At 45.0% G+C, this 21,178-nt stretch overlaps 1 protein-coding gene across 2 annotated transcripts in view; it reads left to right on the forward strand.

The window, feature by feature from the left end:
- PPM1E (protein phosphatase, Mg2+/Mn2+ dependent 1E) overlaps positions 1-21,178 on the forward strand; it is a 69,366-nt gene that overhangs the window by 38,416 nt on the left and 9,772 nt on the right. For both annotated transcript variants that reach the window (XM_089494143.1, XM_089494145.1), the window contains exon 2: positions 17,794-17,912. In XM_089494143.1, the coding sequence (XP_089350269.1) occupies positions 17,794-17,912 (119 nt within the window). The remainder of the gene's footprint in view (positions 1-17,793; positions 17,913-21,178) is intronic.

The raw sequence follows: 21,178 nt of genomic DNA on the forward strand, positions 1-21,178 counted from the left end.
CTTCCGCTGTCACAGTTGTCCTTTGGGGCGAGAAAATAATCGGTGTGCCAATTTTTTTTGTAGCCGGGAACTGGCATTTGGAGGAGTGCCATTCATCAAGTAGGCATTCTGTATCCCCAGCTTCCCTTCCGGAGCTTGCGGAGCACCGACAGTTCGCACAAACGGCCACGATTTCAGCCAAAAAAACCCAAGATGAAATATTGATGCAGCCGGAAATCATGAGACTTTATGAGTAGGTGGGTGGCTGGGTTACGGTTGGAGGGGGAGACAGGTTTTGTAACTGTCTCTCTCTTTCTCTGGCACTAATAAAATCTAACACTGAAAATGAGTCATTATGGGGGGGAGAAATCTGGCATGGCCTGATTATGTAACCTAAAACTTGATAGAGGAGGAACAGACTGAGCATCGGAAAGCACAACACAGCGCTGCTTCAAAGGGTGACATTTCGTCGCAGGCCTGTTATTTGCTTTGTAGCCTGCCCCTTACACTCCTGACTTGGCTACGTGTTTTAATTTCCCTCAACCCCCCCAAGGAATTTGCTGCTGCTGTATTTCTTCTTCCTTGACCTTGCTGTAGTTTATTAATTTAACTGAGATTGCTTTTTCCACAGAAAAAAAGAGAAGAGGACGGCAACGGAGCTTGTTTTCAAATAGGGGAACAGCGATTGAATCTGTGTTGCCATCATTATAGATAATGTCGCTGTGGCCGTTAATGCCGCTCAGGCGTAACTGCGTTTGGCATCAGCAAGACGGAGGGGCAAACTCTAATGTGGACTGAATAAATAAGCATGCAAGATGTTTACTCTTAAACCCTTTTTGTAGTCCACATCGGCATCCGTTATCAAGTGGGCTATATGCAAGGTTGCGGGTACCATTTAGAGCTATCTCCATTCTAGGTTCCCCCGTTACTTCTGTTTTCCACATTTTCATAGAGTTGTGTGTGTGTTTCAGTAAACCTGGCCAAGGATTAGGAACAACCGCTTTCTATGCCTCACCTGGGGCTCTTAGCTATTCTTGGTTTATAGCAGTATGGTTTATTCCTGACAACTAAATACAGGTTATAGTCATCTGGGTTTATAACAGCATCTGACATTTTTACTGATGGTGTCAAACTTTAAAACATTTACTTTATCCAATGCAGGGTTGAGAGCAAAGTAAATACGTTTTTTAAAATGTGAGAAGCACGACTGATGGTGGAGGATTCACTTAAAATCACTTAATCTGAAGAGCATTTGAACCCTTTATATGCCCAGTGGAAGACTGCAAAATGAGTGTAACATTGCGAGAATGTGTACCCAGGCTGTTGTTAGGTGCCTTCAGGTTGTTTCCAACTTTTGGTGACTCTAAGGTCAACCTGTCATGGGGTTTTCTTGGCATGTTTTGTTCAGACGGAGTTGTCACTACCTTCGTCTGAGGCTGAGAGAGTGTGAGACCCAAGTCACAGGGGGTTTCCTGGGCCAGTCTCCCAGCATCCTTAGTCAAACCACTGCACCAGCTCTCTATACAGAAGCTACTTGGGATCAAACGTCTACCTAGTTATGAAATTCATTGGTGATGCCGAGGGAATCACTGACTTGTGGGCTCCTGACCTGTTTGGGGAGATAAAATAGGTAAGCAGAAGATATACAGACTTTTTCAACCTTTCTGGTCTGGTATTGTGTTGCCACAAGTAGATATCCCAGTGGAAAACCCATAAACAGGGCATGAGAACATCCATGCTCTCCAGCAACTGGTAAGCAGAGGCATACTGGTTTCAGGGCAAGAGGTACAAGCCTTGATAGTCCCATTCTTCCTGATAAATCTCATTTTCCCAGTAGCTGTGGTGTTTTGTTTTCCATAGGCAGTTTATAAATCCACTGCACTTGTTCCTTGTAGGATGTATATTTATCCTCCAGTTTTGTTTTTCGGTCTGGTGTCTTTTGTGACAGTGCTGATCACTTGTCTACCAGCAAATGTTTGGGCTCAGTTTTCAAAGCGATCGCCCTGGAATGTTCTTTTTATTTCAGATAGTGGCTTTTTAAAAGAGTGGCTTTCTATTTGTTTCTTATATTAAGAAGGATATTTCACTCTTGTTTTGGTTTTAAATGTCATCGAAGCAAGGAAATGCTGTCTTTTTGTCCCCCCCAATTAATTTTCCTATTTCTTTTCTTCTTGCTGCTAACAAAGCCTGGAATTAATAATATGCCTTTTGTTAGCGATTTTGTGCTCTTCCCCGCTTCTTGCAGTTACAGAGCTTTTTATTGACTCTTGGTGCTTGAAATTAAAAGCAAATAAATGCAGCATTTTGTCTGATCATCTCAAGTGTGGAGTGGACTGCAATGAGACATATGTATGTAGCTGTAGACAAATGAAGACATTGAGATTTGCAAAGCAGTAGGTCCTGGGTTAAGAGTTCTGCAGCATCTCAACCTGTTCAGTTTGGAGAAACTTACAGTAAGCTAACTCTTGCGACCAATGTCCATACACAGTGATAGCCATGACAGCGATGTATTGCTATCAGTGCCACTTCTGAATATTAGTGGCCTGGGAACACTATTTGGATAGTACATGGCAACATCCTCAGGTGCATATGGACCAAATGTATCTGAAGAAGTAGACTTAAGTCTACAAAAAGCTCATGCTGCCAACTTCTTTCTTTCATTCTCAAAGGTGCTACAAGATCACAAGATCTCTCTACACACTTGACTGTAAAGTGCTAAGGATCTAGGTCTCCGGTGGGCCCCAGGACCCCCCTGTCGATACCAAAATCCGTGGATGCTCGAGTGTCATTAAATACAGTGGAAAGTAAAATGGAGCCCTTATATAAGATGGCCAAAAAGCTGTGGATGCTTGGATACGTGGATAAAGAATCCATGGATACAGAGGGCCAACTGTAGCCAGAAAGGATATTTTCATGTTGGATGTCTTCTGCTTGTGCATGTTACTCAGGTTCAGCCAGAGACATTTTGCTCCCTGAGGTGAAGCAGGAAAAGCACCCTAAATCCAGCCAAGTTACATTGGCATGCCTTCCCACCTCCACTCAGGTTTGGCAGTAAAATAACAACTCACGAATTTGCTGCTTTTTCATGACATTCAGACCTCTTGCCTTGAGGCAGCTGCCTCACCCGGCCTAACAGGAGGGCTAGCCCCAATTGTAAGTTAGATAAGAGTCTTTCTGACTGTGAACTATAAAGCTGGCATCTGCTCCATTTGCAACAGCCTTGAGCCTAAACCATCAATGGAGATGAGTCAGCTTTCATGAGTGTCTCAGTGGCTTCAGACAGACTCTTCTGATCTGAAAGATGCCTTCTGCTTTGAACATGTTTGCTGCTTGATCTTAGCGTAACCTCCAGATTCCAGGTTTGCTTTAATCTACGCCGAAACGAAACGACCCAGGTGTATAATAGTTAAAGCGTTGGGAGACAAATTGTGCAAGCTGGATGACTTGGCGCAGCTTTTTCTCATCCTCGTACCCTCCGTTTCCAAGCCATCTGTGGTGCAGAATTTAGATTTGGCGGTGGTGGATTTTGGGGTGAGAAAGAAAGAGGAGACATGGCAGATCACTGCTTGAGAGAAGATGCAGCAACGCAGTCCGGTGCACACAACCAACAAGACAAGCAGTTTGCATATAGAAATTCATCTCTAGATAAACAGACTGAATTCAGATGTCACAGAGCCATGTTAGCACTTGGAGCGCTGCTACTAACTCCTTCCCTTCCCTTTCATGTTTTGATGTAAGAGCCACCAAGCATAGTTTGCCTCCAAAATGAAATGAAAAAGCTATGGTTTCAAGTAAACAACATGATTTGTTCACTTCAGGCGTCGGGACGAATCCTGGAAAAGAGAAGGGGGACTGGTGCCAGTAGTCAGCTGTCTGAATTTTGGGGAATGGTTTCAATTCTGCATGCAACCTTGCTAATAAATAATCCATACCCCTAAACTATGATATCAGAAACTTGGTTAGGAGGACAGCTTTGAATCATTGGGGGACACAGAGCTCAGGAAGAGTCCATTTCACTCTTTTCTCCTTGTCCCCAGGTTTGTGTCTGGTTTCCTTTTTTTCCTGCTGACAGCTTTGTGAGAATTTGCTATTTAGATCCACAAAGGGTTCAGCAGTCTCCTTATGGTGCCACTTGCATCCCAGTAGCAACATGGAGCAGGTAGTTAGTTGTGTGTCTGTGGGATGGTGTGTGTTTTTGAAAAGAGAACACAAAGAGAGCCAGTGTGAGACTGGGATTTTGTTGGCTGAGGTTTAAGTTGCCACTTGAAACTCCCTGGGTAACCTTGGAGTAGTCGTTGCCTCTGCTTGATCCCCTTCACTGTGTGGTGGTTGTTGTGTACCCCATCTTGGAAGAAATGTAAGCTACAAATGTAAGAAGTTATGAGCTGTGATCTCCCACATCTCACCTCCTTGGAACTGGCTATCTTGATCTGTGGGCTGCAGCTAGGAAACACTCTTCTGTGTCTTGTGCTCCAGGCGCTGCTTGGTTTTCCCACCTTATGCTCAGACCTCTCAGGCGAGACCTGAGTGTGCGTTTCCACCTGTCTAAAAGCAGCCTTGCCGTCGTTTTCCCAACATGTTGGCGAGTGGCGAGCGGGTCCCTCCTGCAGCTTTCGGCGCAAAAGGCAGCTACATTGTGTAACACTGGTTTGAAAGCCTCGGCTCGTTCAGAGTCCTTCCCTATACCCTCGGTGCGCAAGAGAGCTATATATAGAGGCAGTGCTGCAGGCAAGTGAAGAAATGGTTCTGTGGGTCTGAGAGGCAAACGCAATCAGCCTGTGGAGAAACAAAGCCTCATATTCCGTCTTCATTTTTGTGCTTCGTCATTCAGGGGCTGACGTCTTCCTTAGGAGCGAAGCCTGTGGTCTAGATCACATCAGAATGCAGATTATGGCAAACCTATTTCTGTTTCTTCAATATGGGTGGGAATAACTGTGGAACTAATAGGTCTCTGTGGGTTCCAGGCAGCCAATACATTGTTTTGCTTGGAGGCTTATTAACCCTTTGGCACAGGAATCGCACCCCCTCAAGCCCTAAAACCTAGCCATTAGGATACCCTAGGCCTTTACATTTAAAGAAGAGGGCTACACCGATACAGTGAAAATGAAATCATGACAGTGCCTGTCAAGATGTAAGCCCTTAAACTAAAGTGCCAGATATCAGTCAGGATTTGAGCACAAACAGTTCTAGAATTAAGTTATTAATTAATCGGATGAGAAGTAGTGCTAAAGAGCTAACAGATTTTGCGTTTTCTGGATGATGCCTCCCTCAAAATCTGGCTTTCTTGGATTTTGCTGCTTTTTGGTGTTTTGTTAGTCCAGTAAGGTGGAAATATTTAGATGACAAGATCAAAAATAGTAGAGGATGAATTCTGTTAAGGGTTTTTGAGATCACTTGTCTCAGTAACTGATAACCCCCCACACTCTTATCTATTCCTAAAAATGATAAAGGAGCCATATCACTTCAATAAGAAATTAGGATCATGCACGGCGTAGCGGTTTGAGTGTTGGACTACAGCTCTGGAGACCAGGGCTCAATCCCCAGCTTGGCCATGACACTTCCTAGGTGGCTGACCATGGGCAAGAAGTCACACTCTCTCAGATTCAGGGGAAGGCAGTGGCAAACCTCCTCTGAACAAATCTTGCCAAGAAAGCCCTATGGCCTCAGGACCACCACCACATGTCAGAAATGACTTGATGGCCCACAACAACAACAAGGGTCATGGTAAGTTGGAATTGTCTTGAGGGCACACAACTGCATCTTTAAATAAGCAAGCAAGCTTCAGAAAGCCCTTCAGGAACTTCTTAAGGCACTAAATAAGGGGATCTCTCTTCTAGAGGACTCCCAGCTGCACTTTTCATCCCATGAGAAGCTTTTGGCTGTAGGTGCCCAAATGAAAATGGGCTTTAATATGGGCGACTATCCTGCGCCATTCAGTACCAATTACAATTATGATAGAAGTTGTATGTGGCTGTGCAAAAGGAGGCCATGGTTAAATGAGAGAACTTAAAACACTTTGTGTTGTTGGGTCCCTTGCAGTGGCCATCTTAATATCTTCCACAGGTCACAGATCACAGGCCCATGTTTCCCGGCAAGCAGTAACTGCAGCATCAAACTAACACACTACTCCTCTGCAAAATTGCCATAATTTGTACAAACAAATCCAAAGGAGAATCCAAAGGAGAGGGAATTTAACCCATTACCCTTAAGAAGAACGTTTGCAGTCTGTAATTTTGAATATGGCTAAAAATATCAACGGCACAAACCGAAAGGAAAACCATGCTTTTTTCCCTGGGCAAGTAGCCCTGCTGAAACAAGTGGGATTACTGTTGAGTAATTCCTTTTTTGTGTGTGTCTTTCCACACACCAATGCCTTCTTGTGGGGTTAAATTTGCACCACGTAAAAAAGCTGTTCATTTCATTTTAATGAATTCTTGGTGGCTAAACGATGAAATGTGCCTTCAGGGATGGAGCTAGTTGGAAATCTAAATGACTCAAGAAGACACCATTTCTGTACCATATTTTCCAGTCATGGGAGAGTTCAGGCTTGGGTGCAAGCCTTATCTCTGGGCATAATACATAGTGTGCTCTTCCCTTCGGCGTGTGTTGGATTATTTACGCAAAAACCCATAAAAACCTTTGAGTTTTCTTCTTAAGGGCAGAAGAATAGTGAAATCTTTTGAGAGAGTTACAACACCGTAGTGCTAAGGCCTCAAAGACGTTAGATTCTGTTACAGTAAAAACGATTAAAGGTAACCTTTAAATGTTGAATTATTCAACTATAAGAATGTCGTTACTTTTAGCGGCTTCAAAAATAATGCGACAAGACTGCTGACCTGCGATACAGAGTAAGACCATGAGTTCCTTATAACTATAAAACAGTTTTTGTTACACTGCAAATGAGTAAATTTATCTCCTTGGTGAGTTACTATCATGACGTTACTTAGTTACACCCTAGTTATTTGCTAGTGCTTGCAAAAAACACGTTTTGGACAACAACTTCCAGAGCTTCTCTTACTACTCATTGCAAAAAAGGAGTCAAGTTGCCAGCACCTCCTTATTTGCAATGAATAGTACTTCCAAGCTATTCTCAGCTGTTCCATCTTTTTGTCCTTTGTTTTCTCCTGGCTAACCAAAGGGCTTTGCAGCAAAAGGGACACTGCAGAAAGCGATAAGGTCCTATCAAAGCGGCAGATGCTTCCATGTGAAGGCCACAGGTTTTGGCATCGACATTTGGGGAGCTGCGGGACTCTTTCCTGACCTCTGTTGAAGGGAACGAACCCGCATCCAAAGCATGTGAAGGGTGGGTGAGTCCAGAGGAAAAGCTACCGGAGAAAGTAGGTGAGATGAGAGACTCTTTTGCTGCATATGGGTTGGGACTGTCTGAGACCTTCTGTGAGAACACACAAATGCATAGAGGATTCTGGCAGGAGGGAATGCTGGTGAGTCTAAATAAAGGCATTACCCAGTGTAAACAAAACCTTCCATTCAGATCTAAAATTAAATTAATCCCTTCCCTCCTTTTCTGATATAGGTGCCCAGACTCAGGGACACTTCCTTTTGTTTAGTAATGGGGCTATTAGGGAGAAATTGAATCATGCTGGCTTTTTTCAGATTGACTGAGAACCAAGCAGAGAGGAATCGATAAGCCTCCCCCCCTTTCCCACTCTCCGTCAAGGAGAAGGCATCAGGAGAAGACGAGGGACTGGAAATGGAATTAGATTCTTGAATAGGAAAGGTCCTTTTTGGACAGGCAAGCACTCGCCATTCCCTGCACCGTGGCTAATGCTGCAAATGCCACTTTTAGGCAGAGTGAGGCAGCGATTCCTTGGCTAGTCCTCTTGATACCCAACTCCCAGCCATTTTATGGTGATGAGGAGGTCTATGCATGCCTACCCAGTGTGCTGCCTAGCAATCTTGCTGCCCTTGGAAGCTGTGCAGGATTCAATCCCTTCAGGAGTATGGAAGCGTGATGAGACTGGGAGAGCGACTGAGGGGCCTTTGCAGGTGATAGAACATGTTGAGCCTGCCTTTATTTCTATGGAAAAGCCCTATCGCTGGCAGCACTGCACAGCCGATCCACTTGTGATCCTGTGGCTCCCAAAGCTGCCCAGCTGGCATGCAAAATGAGGGTTGCCATGGCTGGAGAGACCTCATTTTTCTGGCTTGGGATTAAAAAAGGGAAGAGAGAAGAGGAAAGGAAGGAAGGAAGGAAGGAAGGAAGGAAGGAAGGAAGGAAGGGACTATCATTTAAGGGGGAAAGGGTGTATATCCTACACAACTATCCTACACACAGTAAATCTCTAAACTAAGAAATTGCATCAGAGCACTACTGATCAACCCTAGCCATACCACAGTAAACATATGCGATTCTTAGTTCATGGGTGTATAGCAGTATTGTATCTACCACCTGACAGCCAGTTGTGTTCAGGTTAACCTAACCCAAGACTGTCTCCTGCGAAATAAAACATCCATCCCTCTTAGTTTTATGCCACCGTGCTGCCGAATCAGGATTGGATTCTTACTACCATAGCAACAAGTGTGTAGGGGACGGGATTTGGAGTCAACAAAAGCGGTACGCAATTTTGCATCCTAAAAGTTGGTATCCCACTTTCCTGTTTGATACGTTATTTAAATGGATTGGCTAGATCTGATTTTGATGTTCCTTCTGACGCTGAATTTGTTTCTCGCTTTCTCCGGTGTAGAATTGAGTTAGAGACAAGGAAGGTGCAACCCTGGAGAGCCACTGGCATTCAGTGGCAAAGCTTTGCTTCTGCGTAACTTCCTTTCTTGGTGGTTCGCACCCCTTTGGTGTAAATCATTCCTTACTGTCAGTTGCTACATCGCAGAATCCCAATTTCAGATGAACGGCTTAGAAAGAGACAAGTTGGACTCCAGGACACATTAGCCTGAAGGTGCATTGGTCACTGTAGTCGCCGTGTGTGTTTTCTGTGATAGCAGCTTCTTGGTTTCAAGGGGATTGGGAAGAGCGTGCCTTAAAGCTCCTTATGGATACACCATCACATTCTTTCCCTGACAACTTGAAAGTGTTCATTCTTCTGAAAGTCGGGGAAGAGACTCCTTCAGTCGACCCAAGATGACTTTGGCACGGTCTTATACCTCGTTCTCTGTTTACCTTACCTATGGCGAGTCGGAAAGCAATGTTTTGCAAATAGGATGGAAACACCTGCTGTTCAGTGCTGGCAGGGAAAAGCGGAAGGGGCTCAAGTCCTGGGCTGGCTGCCAGTCCTCAAAGTGAGCCTGTCATTGCTAGATAGTGGCAGGGATGGGCTTCCCAAAGGTGGCAAAGGGGGGGGGGGCGACTCTTTGACCTTCATTCCTCTGCCTTCTTTGGGACTCAACCAGGCCAGTTCCCTCTCCCACTTCATTTCACTCTTTTTCTCCCCACCAAGTGGATAACCTCAGCCTTTCCTATCTTTTTAAAATCCTTGGACAGGCTGTTTCCGAATGTTCTTTTCATTTCAATCTACTTATGAATAGCATTAGCAATAGCAAGTACATTTCTATGCCACTTATCAGTGAACTAGCACTCCCCTAAGCGCTTTACAATGTCAGAACGGGGGAGTAACTACTGTAGTGACTAGTAAGGAGTTAACTTGTCATCGGTTCCTTTCTCCAGTAACCAAGGCAAACCTGCATCACACAAGGACTGAAGTCTACGAAAGCTCATGCTGCCAACTTCTTTATTTCAGTTAGTCTCAAAGGTGCTACAAGATCTCTCTACATCAGTGGTTCCCAACCTGTGGGTCGGGACCCCTTTGGGGGTCAAATGACCCTTTCATGGGGGTCGCCTAAGACCATCGGAAAACACCTATTTAATTACAGTTATGAAGTAGCAATGAAAATAATTTCATGGGTTTGGGTCACCACAACATGAGGAACTGTATTAAGGGGTCGCGGCATTAGGAAGGTTGGGAACCACTGCTCTACATCCCTCCTTTTGCCATGAAACTTCTAAATATTGCATGATTCAAGTGCTGGCTTATTCTGAACCTCAGGCTGCTGAATGCAAAATACTCAGAAGTCATTAAGAAGGTCACACTTTTATGTTAAGGAAGAGTTACTTTTGAAAAAGTAATGAAGCTTAAAAAATTGTGACTGCAATTCCATCTTGGAATCTATAACCAACTATTTGGTTAATTTTCTAAGTGTTGATGGATATGCACTTGCGTACCTAGGAAGTCCCCTGAGTGTACAGAAACCTTAATTTTGATGGCTATATTTTCCTTCCAGACTAGCAGACCTGGTACCATCCAGACCTGGTCTTAGAGGAAATTAAGATGGATTTCCAGACTCTCCATATACCGCAAAATGGGGCTACTTAATTCTAAGGCTAGTAAACTTATTTCTAAACTGCCGCTTTATGTATTTGTAACCTGTCCCTAGCCACTGGACCTACTACCTCTCGACCATCTCCGCGTAGTTGTGCAGCTTCTTCAGGACTAGCCTACTGGCTCCCAAAGAACAAGTGCCTGCAAACTGACTTTGCATTGAGAATGCCTTGAGAATTGAGAGTGTGTCCTCAACTGCCATCCATTTTATTTTGTTTGATCTCCTGTAATTAAAAAGTACCAGGTGTTCACTTCTTGGGTTTAACGCTGCTCATCTCTAATACAAGCTGGCATCGTTTCGGCATTGCTTAAAGTCTCTTTCAAGAGGTTTTTCTTTCCCTTTCCTAAGTGACAGATGTCAAGGAAGGCTTGCGGCAGGTAAGGAGCCAAGGAAAGGAGTGGGAGTTGCAGAGTGAATGCGTACCAGGGTTTTCAAAGGGCTGGGCTGTGAGAATCGAAGTAACCCCCATTTCTTTCTTATGCTCCTCTCTGTATATACTTTTAGACTGTGTTTGGTTATTCTTCAATTTCTACTATTAGTTCATTTCACATTGGATGATACTTGTATATCATCGGTTACGTAGGGCAGTATACATTTTGCCTCCGGCATTGTTAAGATATATTTATTTGAAATACTGGGTATGCTGCACATTGTCCTCCAGAAACATTTGGTGTTGTTGCATGCCTTTAGGTCATTTCTGACTTATGGTGACACTAAGGTGACTATATTACAGGGTTTTTTTTGGCAAGGTATGTTCAGAAGGGGCTCACCTTTGTCTTCCTCTGAGGCTGAGAGAGTATGATTTGCCCAAAGTCACCCAGTGGGTTTCCATGGCTGAGCAGGAATTCAAATCCTAGTCTCCAGAGACATTGTCCAACACTCAAACCACTACACCAAGGGAACTGCAACCTGAAGAAACAATAAATCCAAGGCGCCTCTGCGTTTGCGTCGACTTTTGGTTATCAGGAATTTTATCGCTCTTTTTATATCATCTCACAAAGAAAAGAAAGGAACCGAAGTGAAAATCTGACAGCAGCTGGTGAAGGACACAGAGCGTTCTCCTGCAAAAAAAGCATTCTGATTCGGTACATTTAACCGCAGTGCCATTCCACTTTCTTCCCAGATCGCAGCCCCTGTGACTGTTCTGTCAGACAAAGGGTAGGTCTTGATGGCACAAAACAAACACAACACATTTTTGCCACACTCTGCTGCGCACAATCAGCACTTTTGTTGCAGTCCGCTGAAACACAATCTTGTCTGCCTGATGTGTGCACAGGTTTCCTATCTTCATCATCGCCAAAGGTTTTTCTAAAATGGCACGATCTTTAAAAGGGCAGGCTGGTTGTTGAGGGCACACAGATGAGTGTTTGAAGGTTTTAGGTGCTAATGAACAGCACTGTGTTTGATACTGAGGTTTGATTCTCTCTCCAGAATCAAGATGAGAAGAGTTTGCATCAAAAGCCAATGGGAACACAGCACCTATTTGTTAGCATTCGCAACACCACAAACCCAGCTCTCCCAATCTCTAAAGTGGTTTCTCAGCTCTCTCCTTCGTATGACTTGTGGTGACTCTAAGACAAACCTATCATAGGGTTTTCTTGGCAGGTTTCTTCAGAGGGCAGTTGCCATTGGACTCCTCTGTGACTGACAAAGTGCAGAATTGAAAAATAGAACAGTAACAGATCAGTACTTTGGCAGATCCTTCCCAAAGCATCTTCCTCTTGCAGAGGTTGAGGAGCCCAAGGTTTGGGGCAAAGCAAGTGTGTGGAGCTAGGTCATCTGTGGCAGCAAAAATTACTCCAAATCTGAGTTTCTGTTCAGTATTTCTGCCAAATGAGCGATGGCGTTATGGGTAAGCCGTGTGCAATGAGGTTCCAGTTTCTTGTTATGTTATTTGCCGTCAGGCTCATTTCAACTTGGTGCAACTCTCTGAATGAGAGATCATCATCAGGTCTTGCAAACTCGGGGCAGCCATGGTTTCCTTGATCAAAATAGTCCTCTTGTAAGCCCAGCTGTCCTTTTCTCCTACTGCCGTCCGCCTTCTTACACCGAGTCGCACCATCTCAGAATACGACAGGAGGAACATGTAGTGACTCATATTTAAAGGTCCAACAGTGAGCAACATCTGCTTTCTAATGCTGAGGCAGCTTTCCAAGTGGAGGTTCCAGCTCTAGCCGGCGAGGTTTACTGATAAACAGATGTGCTTGAAATGTCAGGCCATTTCACCTGCAAAACGGTTTTCTTTTTCTGTATTTTCCGTGCTTCAAGTGTAGAGGTGGGAAACTATATTGACCCGAACCGAGCCCTCTGTGGGATGGCCAATTTGGCGCAGCATGTCCATTCTGTGTTGTTGTATGTCTTCTCTATTTCCCAGCCCCCTGGAGGATGATAGTTTTGGACCACAAGATGGGATATAAATATTAAACTTGAAATTAGAGACACGTCCGTGCAGAGACTGTAGATACGATAAACTAATCAGAAGTCATGTAGCGTTCCCTGGCTTGACAACACCTCAGTATTCTTGCAGCAATGGCTGAAGGGACGGATTAATACGGCATTTAGCTGGGCAACTGTCGCTCTAATCCATTCTGCTTCACAGATATATTTTTGCCCCTTTCCGCTAGATATTTTCCTTTCCCAGGGACAGGTTTTATCTGGCATCCCGTTTGCTGCCTCGGCGCTGTCACTTTGAATGGATTTACACAACCTTTAAAAAGACTAATCTGTTTTTCTTTCTCTGTTCTTTTTCCCCTCCAAGTGTCTGTATGCGGTAGCTCATGATTCTCCATGCATCAGGAAAGTGTCCGCCACTGTTTTTGCCAGCAGATTTAAAATAAGCATCCAGGGCTTCACCTGCTGTGGAAAAACCACACCAGCTAGCATAGGTTAGATCAGATTAGTCTGCTAGCAAGGAGGGGAAGGTGGTGCTCTCAGAGCAAAGGCAGGAAAATCTTCGGTGAGCCCTGGGCCAAGAATAGGGCTCCCATGGTGTGCCTTAGGTGCATCAGTAATCTCCACAGGCTGCTTATCGAGGGTGGATGGATGCTCCTCTCTCCAGCTGTCTCTGAGTCCTGCACTGTTGGATAAACCAACTAAATCAGTGAAATCTGTCAGGTAATATGCCAGTTAAACCTTGCAGATGACTCTGTACGATATTTGTTTTCATATCCCCGCTTTCCCCTTTGTAAAAGATGGAAAACTGAGGCTGAGGGATTGTGCTTGAATTAGGATTCTTGGCCCACGTTCAGGATTTGTATTACAGACCTGGGTTGGCTCTAGTTAGAGCATGTTAAGATGCTAGCCACAGTTGAAACATCAGGAATAAATTCTTTTATAATGCAGCCACACGGCCCAAAACCCCCAAAGAAAACTATGGATGCCGGCCATGAAGACCTGCCATGTTAGTATTCTTTCTCTGTTTCTCTGATGGACGTAGCTTGCTTTTTAAAACATCAGCAGCACAGCTTGTCCTGTTTTGGAAACACACCTCCATAATTCCTTGCCTAAGAGAAGAAGAAGAATCTTTATTACGGTCGTAGACCAACACGTTGCCTAAGGGAACCTTATGAAATCCATGCCGTCGCCATACATCGACAGGTGACTGGGAAGCATAAGGGCTGGTTTTGCCCGCAAGGGTAGGGAAAATAAGTGCTATTTAATATGTGGAGATTATACACGTCTCTGTTTTGACATATGTTCAGGATCATCACGCTGATGGCGGCAGTGAAAGCCTCTTGCCTGACCTTAGAGTCCATTTAACCGTTCTCAGATGGAGCTGAGTCCATTGGGGATATGGCATATTCCACGTAGATATTCCTCATCACCTCCTGGGATCTCTTCCATTGCCTAGCAGGCAAGTTCCTTCCTAGTGTGGTCCGGCAGCATGCAGCAATCCAGTTAAGAATCTTTAACCAAAGCCTGTGGAAAGAGATTGTGACTGCTCCTGGTCAGGAGCAGAGGGACAGCCCCCATCTGATCACTTAGCTGCTTGCACTGCAGTCCTGGAAAGCCTCCCTAAGAAGATTTCCAATGTACAGATGTCAAAGGCAATTAATTCAGTAGCAGGCTGTGGGTATTATTAGAAAAGAGACTCTCCTGATGTGGATATGGGGAGCTTTCTTGCATTCGTCCCCTCCTCCACTCCTCATTCTGCCCATCGAGATGTACAAATGACTGCCTTTTCAAGACCAGGACAGAGTTAAATATGCCAGGGCATGGTTGGCTTAAAAAAAAACTGGTTTAGAACAGAAATAGAACAGCATGGCGAAGGGGGGAGGTAGAGCAAAAGATCTCTTTCCTCACTCCATGACTGGCGCTCTGATGCGTGGAGCCATTAGCGCAAGCAAATGTAATGAGGTGATGTGAGCCCTGCTTCAGACCGTGGCACTGCAAAGTTAAATGACGGAAACTCCCCGCCTCCTGGTTCAGTGGCATTCTTCCTGGCACTGCAGAAAGAAGGGCCACCACTGCCGCCATAGGTAGTGCACCAAATGCCTCCATTCGCCAAAGAGTCAGAAGGACAGACTTTCATAACCCTCTCATTTATCTAAGAACGTCCAGAGTAGCTTTTGTAGAAGGCAGCATTGCCACAGAGCTAGATAACATCCCTCGTTTTGAAGACTGTAGGCTTTGTGTCCCTCACTGGTACCTGTTAGTAAGTCCCGAGTTTGCTTACCCGCCATTGTAATCTCAGTGGTTATGTGCAGTGCTTCTCAGGCTACCTGAGATGGTGGATCTTTGTGCCCATTGGGTGCAGTTATTTCTTTCCTGGAAACTTGTTACGTACCAGCAGCCAGTGGTTCCAAGACCAGCACAGGTCCATAAATTACCACTTTGAGTAGTGTTGCTTTAGTTGGATGGATCTTGGCACCAAGGAAGGGTCAGAGCTCAATGGTGAAGCCTTTCCTTTGCATGCAGGAGTTTCCCAGAATAATCTCTGCCATCGCCGGTTGAAGAAAAGGAACCAGGTGATGGGGAAAGACCTTTCTCGGAGGCACCAGAGACCAGAAACCAGTCAGAGAGCCAGGGCCGGCTAGGAGGACAAATAGTTTTGACCTAGCATAAGGCATATACTTAGTATCATGGCCCACCAATATGGTCTCTATTGTTGGTTCCACAGTCATTGAGAAAGCACAACCACTTGTGTTTCCTATTTTTACGCTCGCATAGAGTCTCAACAAGGTTCCAGTCACCATTAGCATCCAAGGCAGCTTATCAAAAACAGGGCGTCCTTCACAGGTTTTGGGGTCTGATTTCACTTTATCCATGAAATAGTAGGCTAGGATGGATTCAGATCCATATCATCCATGTGCCCAGTTTCTTCTTTCTGAGGGTTGACCGAAAGGGGATCATACTTTTATGTAAGAAGTCTAATCCTGAGAATGTGAATGAGTACTAGGTTTGGGAAACGAACTTGAATTTACTTTTATAGAACATATATTTCATGCAAATATATATAAATGTCCAAACTTTAGACATTCTGAGTGCCCAAACTGTCCTGTTTTAGAGGTGTCTGTGTGTTTACGTTTCTGCCACTGAAAATACGCATCCTTATTTTTATAGATCCTTTCTCTTAGTTTCCCTAATTTTCCATTGCTTCATAGAATTTTGGCCATTCAGCTCTTTCAAAAAGTATGGTCCCTGCATAGACGTGACTTGGTTTTGAATACCATGTGGGTCAGATGGAAACAACAAACTGTGGCATGTTTCAGGAATGTAGTTCATGATCCTTGGGCATGCGCCATGCCTCCTACCAAAGCTAACAGAAACTTTTCATTTTATGAAACAGAGTGGAAAAGTGAACTCTGAGAGCACTGGAAAGAAGTGTTTGTTTTGTTTATTGCACAAGCATGTTGAAGTTTGTTCCTTTTTGCTGGCTTGATATGGATTTCCAGCATCTTGCTATGTGCCAAATAGTATTTAAGGACTCACCTAGCGTGAGGAAACAGTAGCCCAAAGATTCTCGGCGTTTCTTGTTGGGCGAACTTCATTAGAGCGCAGGTTAAAGTTTCCAAAAACCGCGTGGGAAGACTGCATGACTCCCGGTGCAGAGAGACGGCTTGTGCGGATGGCATTTGAGTCAAAAGGCTGGAAGTTTAATCTTGACAGTATATTATTTGGTGGGCATTGTTGCTGTTTTATTTTTAACCCTATCTTTAAGTAACTTACATAAACATGGGAATTCTAAAAATTGAAATACCCAGGCGGTTTAGCGTGTGCACGTAAGTTATAAGTCTCTTGCATAATGGCACTCTAAATTTACAGTTTCAAAGGGCTGCTGGCTGGCATGATAATCTGAGCAGGACTGAGGAAAGTGGCTCTATACAGGGACTGGCAGAGAACTTGCTTTGCCTGCAGAGGGTCCTGAGGTTTGTCCCCAGCAGCCCCAAATAGACCACTGTTGAAAACCCTGGAGAAGAGTCATTGCTGGTAAATATGAACAACATTGATCCAAATGGGACCAGCAATCTTTGTATATAAGGCACCTTCCAAAGTTCTGGGCACAAACATCAAACTCTTGCTACCCAAGAAAATACAGAACAGCTTCCAACTTTCAGGAAGAAGGGATGTTCCAAATCAGCTCTAAGACATTTATAGTACTATCACAGTATTACACTACTTTACAGTACTATTATAGTATTACAGTACTATGAACACACAACATCAGTTTTGTTTTCCATGGGAGTGTTCCTGGAGGGCATTTCTTTAGGCTGCAAGACAATGGGTAAGAAATAACCCATTGTCTCTTGAAACAGTGAGAGCACACTGTTGAGCCTGTAGTAAAAGGCAAGTATCTTTTCAGTAGCTGTAAGCCCAAACCTATGCAGAGAGGATAACAATGGCCAATACCAGGGTTTACCCTGGAGTAAAGCCACGATAAATGTAAAATCCAAAGATATATACAATCGCCCTTCCTAACTCGCAAATCTGGGATCTGCGCCCTTGAATATCTGTGGAGGGGCAACCTCACTATTTCCAATGGCGTCCACGCCCCATTCAAGCCTATAAGGCTTGAATATGCATGAGCCTCCATTTGGAGGCTAACTATATTGCTATAACTTCAGTCTTTACAATAGCTCTGTATTACTTTTTCCACATCACCGAGAAGGGTGATGCGTTTATGGCTGGGGAGGTTTTGAATCAGGAACAACTTGGGACTCTTGGCCACCACACTCCACTGTCTCTGGTCTGGTAGTGTCAGTAAAAGGAAAAATAATGTTCTTGTGATCTGGTTCTCAAGCTCATTTTATGGTACCTGTTGAGATAGGTAAAACAGCCAAGAGAGAGAGAGAGAGAGAGAGCATGTGCGTGTCTTTAAGATCCCGCTATTTGGGTTTTAAACAGAGAGTAAGAGAACTATACTACTCATAGCATTCCATTACATCTCACTCGGTTCACTTGCATAGGGTACCTACTAGCTGAAAAATGACTTTTCCTGTTTCCTTCCTTCCTTCCTTCCAGCAACTGCCCTTCCCTCCTGGCGGCTGCTTTAGCCCGGGCGACAGCGGACGAAGTCCTGCAGAGCGATCTCTCAGCCCACTACTTGCCCAAGCATTCAGACAGCCCAGATGGCATCATACGTAAGTGCCTCTCTAAAATGGCGCGTAACTGTTTGTCTTGTCAGCCAGTCCCAGGACCTTCAAATACCCTAGAAAAAGCAGCACTTAGAGATTTTATGGTTGGGGTGCTTACCATTTCAAAATGGTTTTTGGGCGGGTTACGGGGTTGAGACGGCCATGGTCGCCTTGGTCGATGATCTCCGTCTGGGCATCGACAGGGGAAGCGTGTCCCTGTTGGTGCTCTTGGACATCTCAGCGGCTTTCGATACCATAGACCATGGTATCCTTCTGGGGCACCTGGCAGAGGTGGGAATCGGGGGCACTGCGCTCCAGTGGTTCCGGTCCTACCTCTCTGGGAGGTTCCAGATGGTGCAGCTGGGAGACGTGTGCTCCGACGAGAGGGCCCTTAAAACTGGGGTCCCTCAAGGAGCCATTCTGTCTCCCATGCTATTTAACATTTACATGAAACCGCTGGGAGAGATCATCCGGAGACATGGGGCGCGGGGTTATCAGTACGCTGATGACACCCAAATAGTCTTCTCTATGTCTCCGACTGATGCAGTGACCGAGGATGGCATCTCTCCTCTCGTGGCCTGCCTGGAATCAGTAATGGGCTGGATGAGGGAAAACCGACTCAGTCTGAATCCAGAGAAAACAGAGGTGCTCGTGATAGGTTCTCCTGGCCTGGGTATGGCAGTGGTTCCAACTGTCCTGAACGGGATCACGCTTCCCATGAAGGACTCGGTACGCAGTCTGGGGGTGCTCCTTGACTCGTCGCTACACCTTACATCTCAGGTGGATGTGACGGTCAGGAGCACCTGTTATCAGCTTCGGCTTATCCGCCAGCTGCGCCCATACCTGGGCCAGAGGGACCTTGAAATGGTAGTACATGCTCTGGTAACCTCTCGATTGGACTTCTGCAATGCGCTCTACATGGGGCAACCCTTGTACCATACCCGGAAGCTACAAATGGTACAGAATATGGCAGCCAGACTGGTCACTGGTACATCCAGGGCCAGTCATATAACACCTGTACTTAAAGATCTGCATTGGCTGCCTATCCGCTTCCGGGCGCAATACAAGGTGTTGGTTATAACCTATAAAGCCCTGCATGGCTTGGGCCCAGGATACCTAGAGGACCGTCTCTCCCCATACAATCCGCCCCGCACCCTCAGAACATCTGGGCAGCAACTATTGAGGGTCCCAGGGGCTAGATTAGCCTCCACGTTGAGGAGGACGTTTACCATCTTGGCCCCGACCCTCTGGAACACGCTGCCCATAGAGCTCCGCTCGGCCACCTCCCTAGCCCAGTTCAGGAAGGATTTAAAGACCTTCCTGTTCCAGTTAGCATTCCCTGATATAAGTTCCAACTAGTCTCCCCCCCTCTGACAGCAGTGGTAAGCTGGCCAGAATGGGTTTTAATGGGGGTTTTAATTGTGTTTATTGTATTTGTGATTTGTTATTGTTTGATATGCTGTACACCGCCCTGATTGTAAGAAGGGCGGTATAAAAATAAAATTATTATTATTATTATTATTATTATTATTATTATTATTATTTATTGCTCCTTGGATCCCTCCCAAAAGAGATCTCAAGAATTCTTGTGCAAATCCTGAGAATCAGTGGGGCGAATGTCGACCTTTTCTCTCCCCAGCCCTTGTATACTTTGATGCATTGAAGGAGTGTCATTCAGCCTGTCCTTCAGTAGAGCACATAAGCATATTTTACAAGTGGAATTTCTCATCTCTCCTTGGATAGATGTTCGTTTGTTTTTGCAGCAGGTAGCATGACCCTCTTAGGGGAGGATTCAGAAGGGTTCCCTGTGTCTTCATTTTGCACACACAACTGGACCCTGCTGTCGATGAGGGAGTATAGAGCTTTTCTTTAGACCTGTAAGGCTTCCAGATGTTGCCAGAGCCCAACTCCTGTTGTGCTTAGCTAGCATGTCCATGGGTTGGAGTGAGGAGTAATGGAGTTGGAGTAATGCAGCTTCTAGAACATTGGCTAGTTTTGCTGGTCGTTTGCCGCTTTCTTGGTGACTTCAGTCCCTCTCCTCCACCTCCAAAATATTTGAAAAGGTCAAATATTAAAAAGCAGAAAGAAACTCCCCCTAAGGCTTGTGTGTATTTATGATGCAGCAAAACTTTCCATTTCCCCGCTCAAGGCTGCATGTATTGTTCGAGCTTCTGCTGACTCAGTTATGGCTCCCCCCAAATGCTCATTACGATGAAAGATAGCAGCTCCCAGAACAAGCTGACAGGCCGTTTGTTGTTCGGCCAGAGGGGGGAATATATATATATATCGTCATCCTTCCTTCCCTGGCTTTTGCTGAAAATATTAAAAGCCGATTCGTGAGGTGTTTTCAAGGCACCAGGCTAAGAAACGGCTCGGCCTACACGCTCGCTCCTTGTTTGTAGGCGTCGCTGCTTTTCACATCCCATGCAGGTGAATGAAGCAGATTTGTCATTGTTCTGGCTGAGCAGCCCTCATTAGTTCCAAATTGAGATCTCCGAAATGCGCATAAATATTTGACAGTCTCCAAGGAAATGTTGACATTTTTCAGACTAATCATCTACCACAGAATTACTCGAGGAAGCAGCCCAACTTGGAAAGTCTTAATGCGCAGAGCCAAAACACGCTGACGTGGCAGCGAGTGGCCTGAGCACACGGGTCATTGCCCACCACACGGTGCCAGGTGGCGGTAGCAGAGTCTTCTTAAACATGAAAGCCACCATGGGCTAGCAGTTAAGATGTGGGGCTGGGTGACCTGCAGTTTAAATCCCAGCTGGTTCCAAGCTTCTTTGGCGACGTTAAAGCAAACCACTGCTTTAGCTTTGTGTTCTCACTTCTGTCCTGAAAACAAGCATCTGCCTAATGTTTTCAAGCTGGAAATGCAGAAGTATTTGCAAGAAATGGTTCTTTTCCCCCACTGAATACTCGCTGGGTGACTTACACACTTGTTTTCTCAGCCTGATGCTACCTCACAGTGGGGTTGTTTCAAGGATATAAGGAAGGATATAAGGGAAGGAAGAGAGTCTTTTTTGCCCATTTGACTTCATTGGAAGAAAGATAGGATTGCTGTTGTTGTGTGCCTTCAAGTCATTTTCGACTTCTAAGGAAGCCCTTTTCTTTTCTGAGAACACAAACACTTTTGTACTGAATTACTCCATCGCAGCTCATTTTTTGGCCATCGTGGAGCTCCAAATTCTGCTCTGTGTAGCAACCAAAATTTCCACCTTGTAAGCAATATAGCCCCACCAACATGTCTCTTTCCGTCTTGTGGATAG

The sequence above is a fragment of the Sceloporus occidentalis genome, unplaced genomic scaffold (genome assembly GCF_023333645.1).
Source record: "Sceloporus occidentalis isolate IW3139 unplaced genomic scaffold, rSceOcc1.0.p SCAF_69, whole genome shotgun sequence".
Taxonomy (NCBI): domain Eukaryota; kingdom Metazoa; phylum Chordata; class Lepidosauria; order Squamata; family Phrynosomatidae; genus Sceloporus; species Sceloporus occidentalis.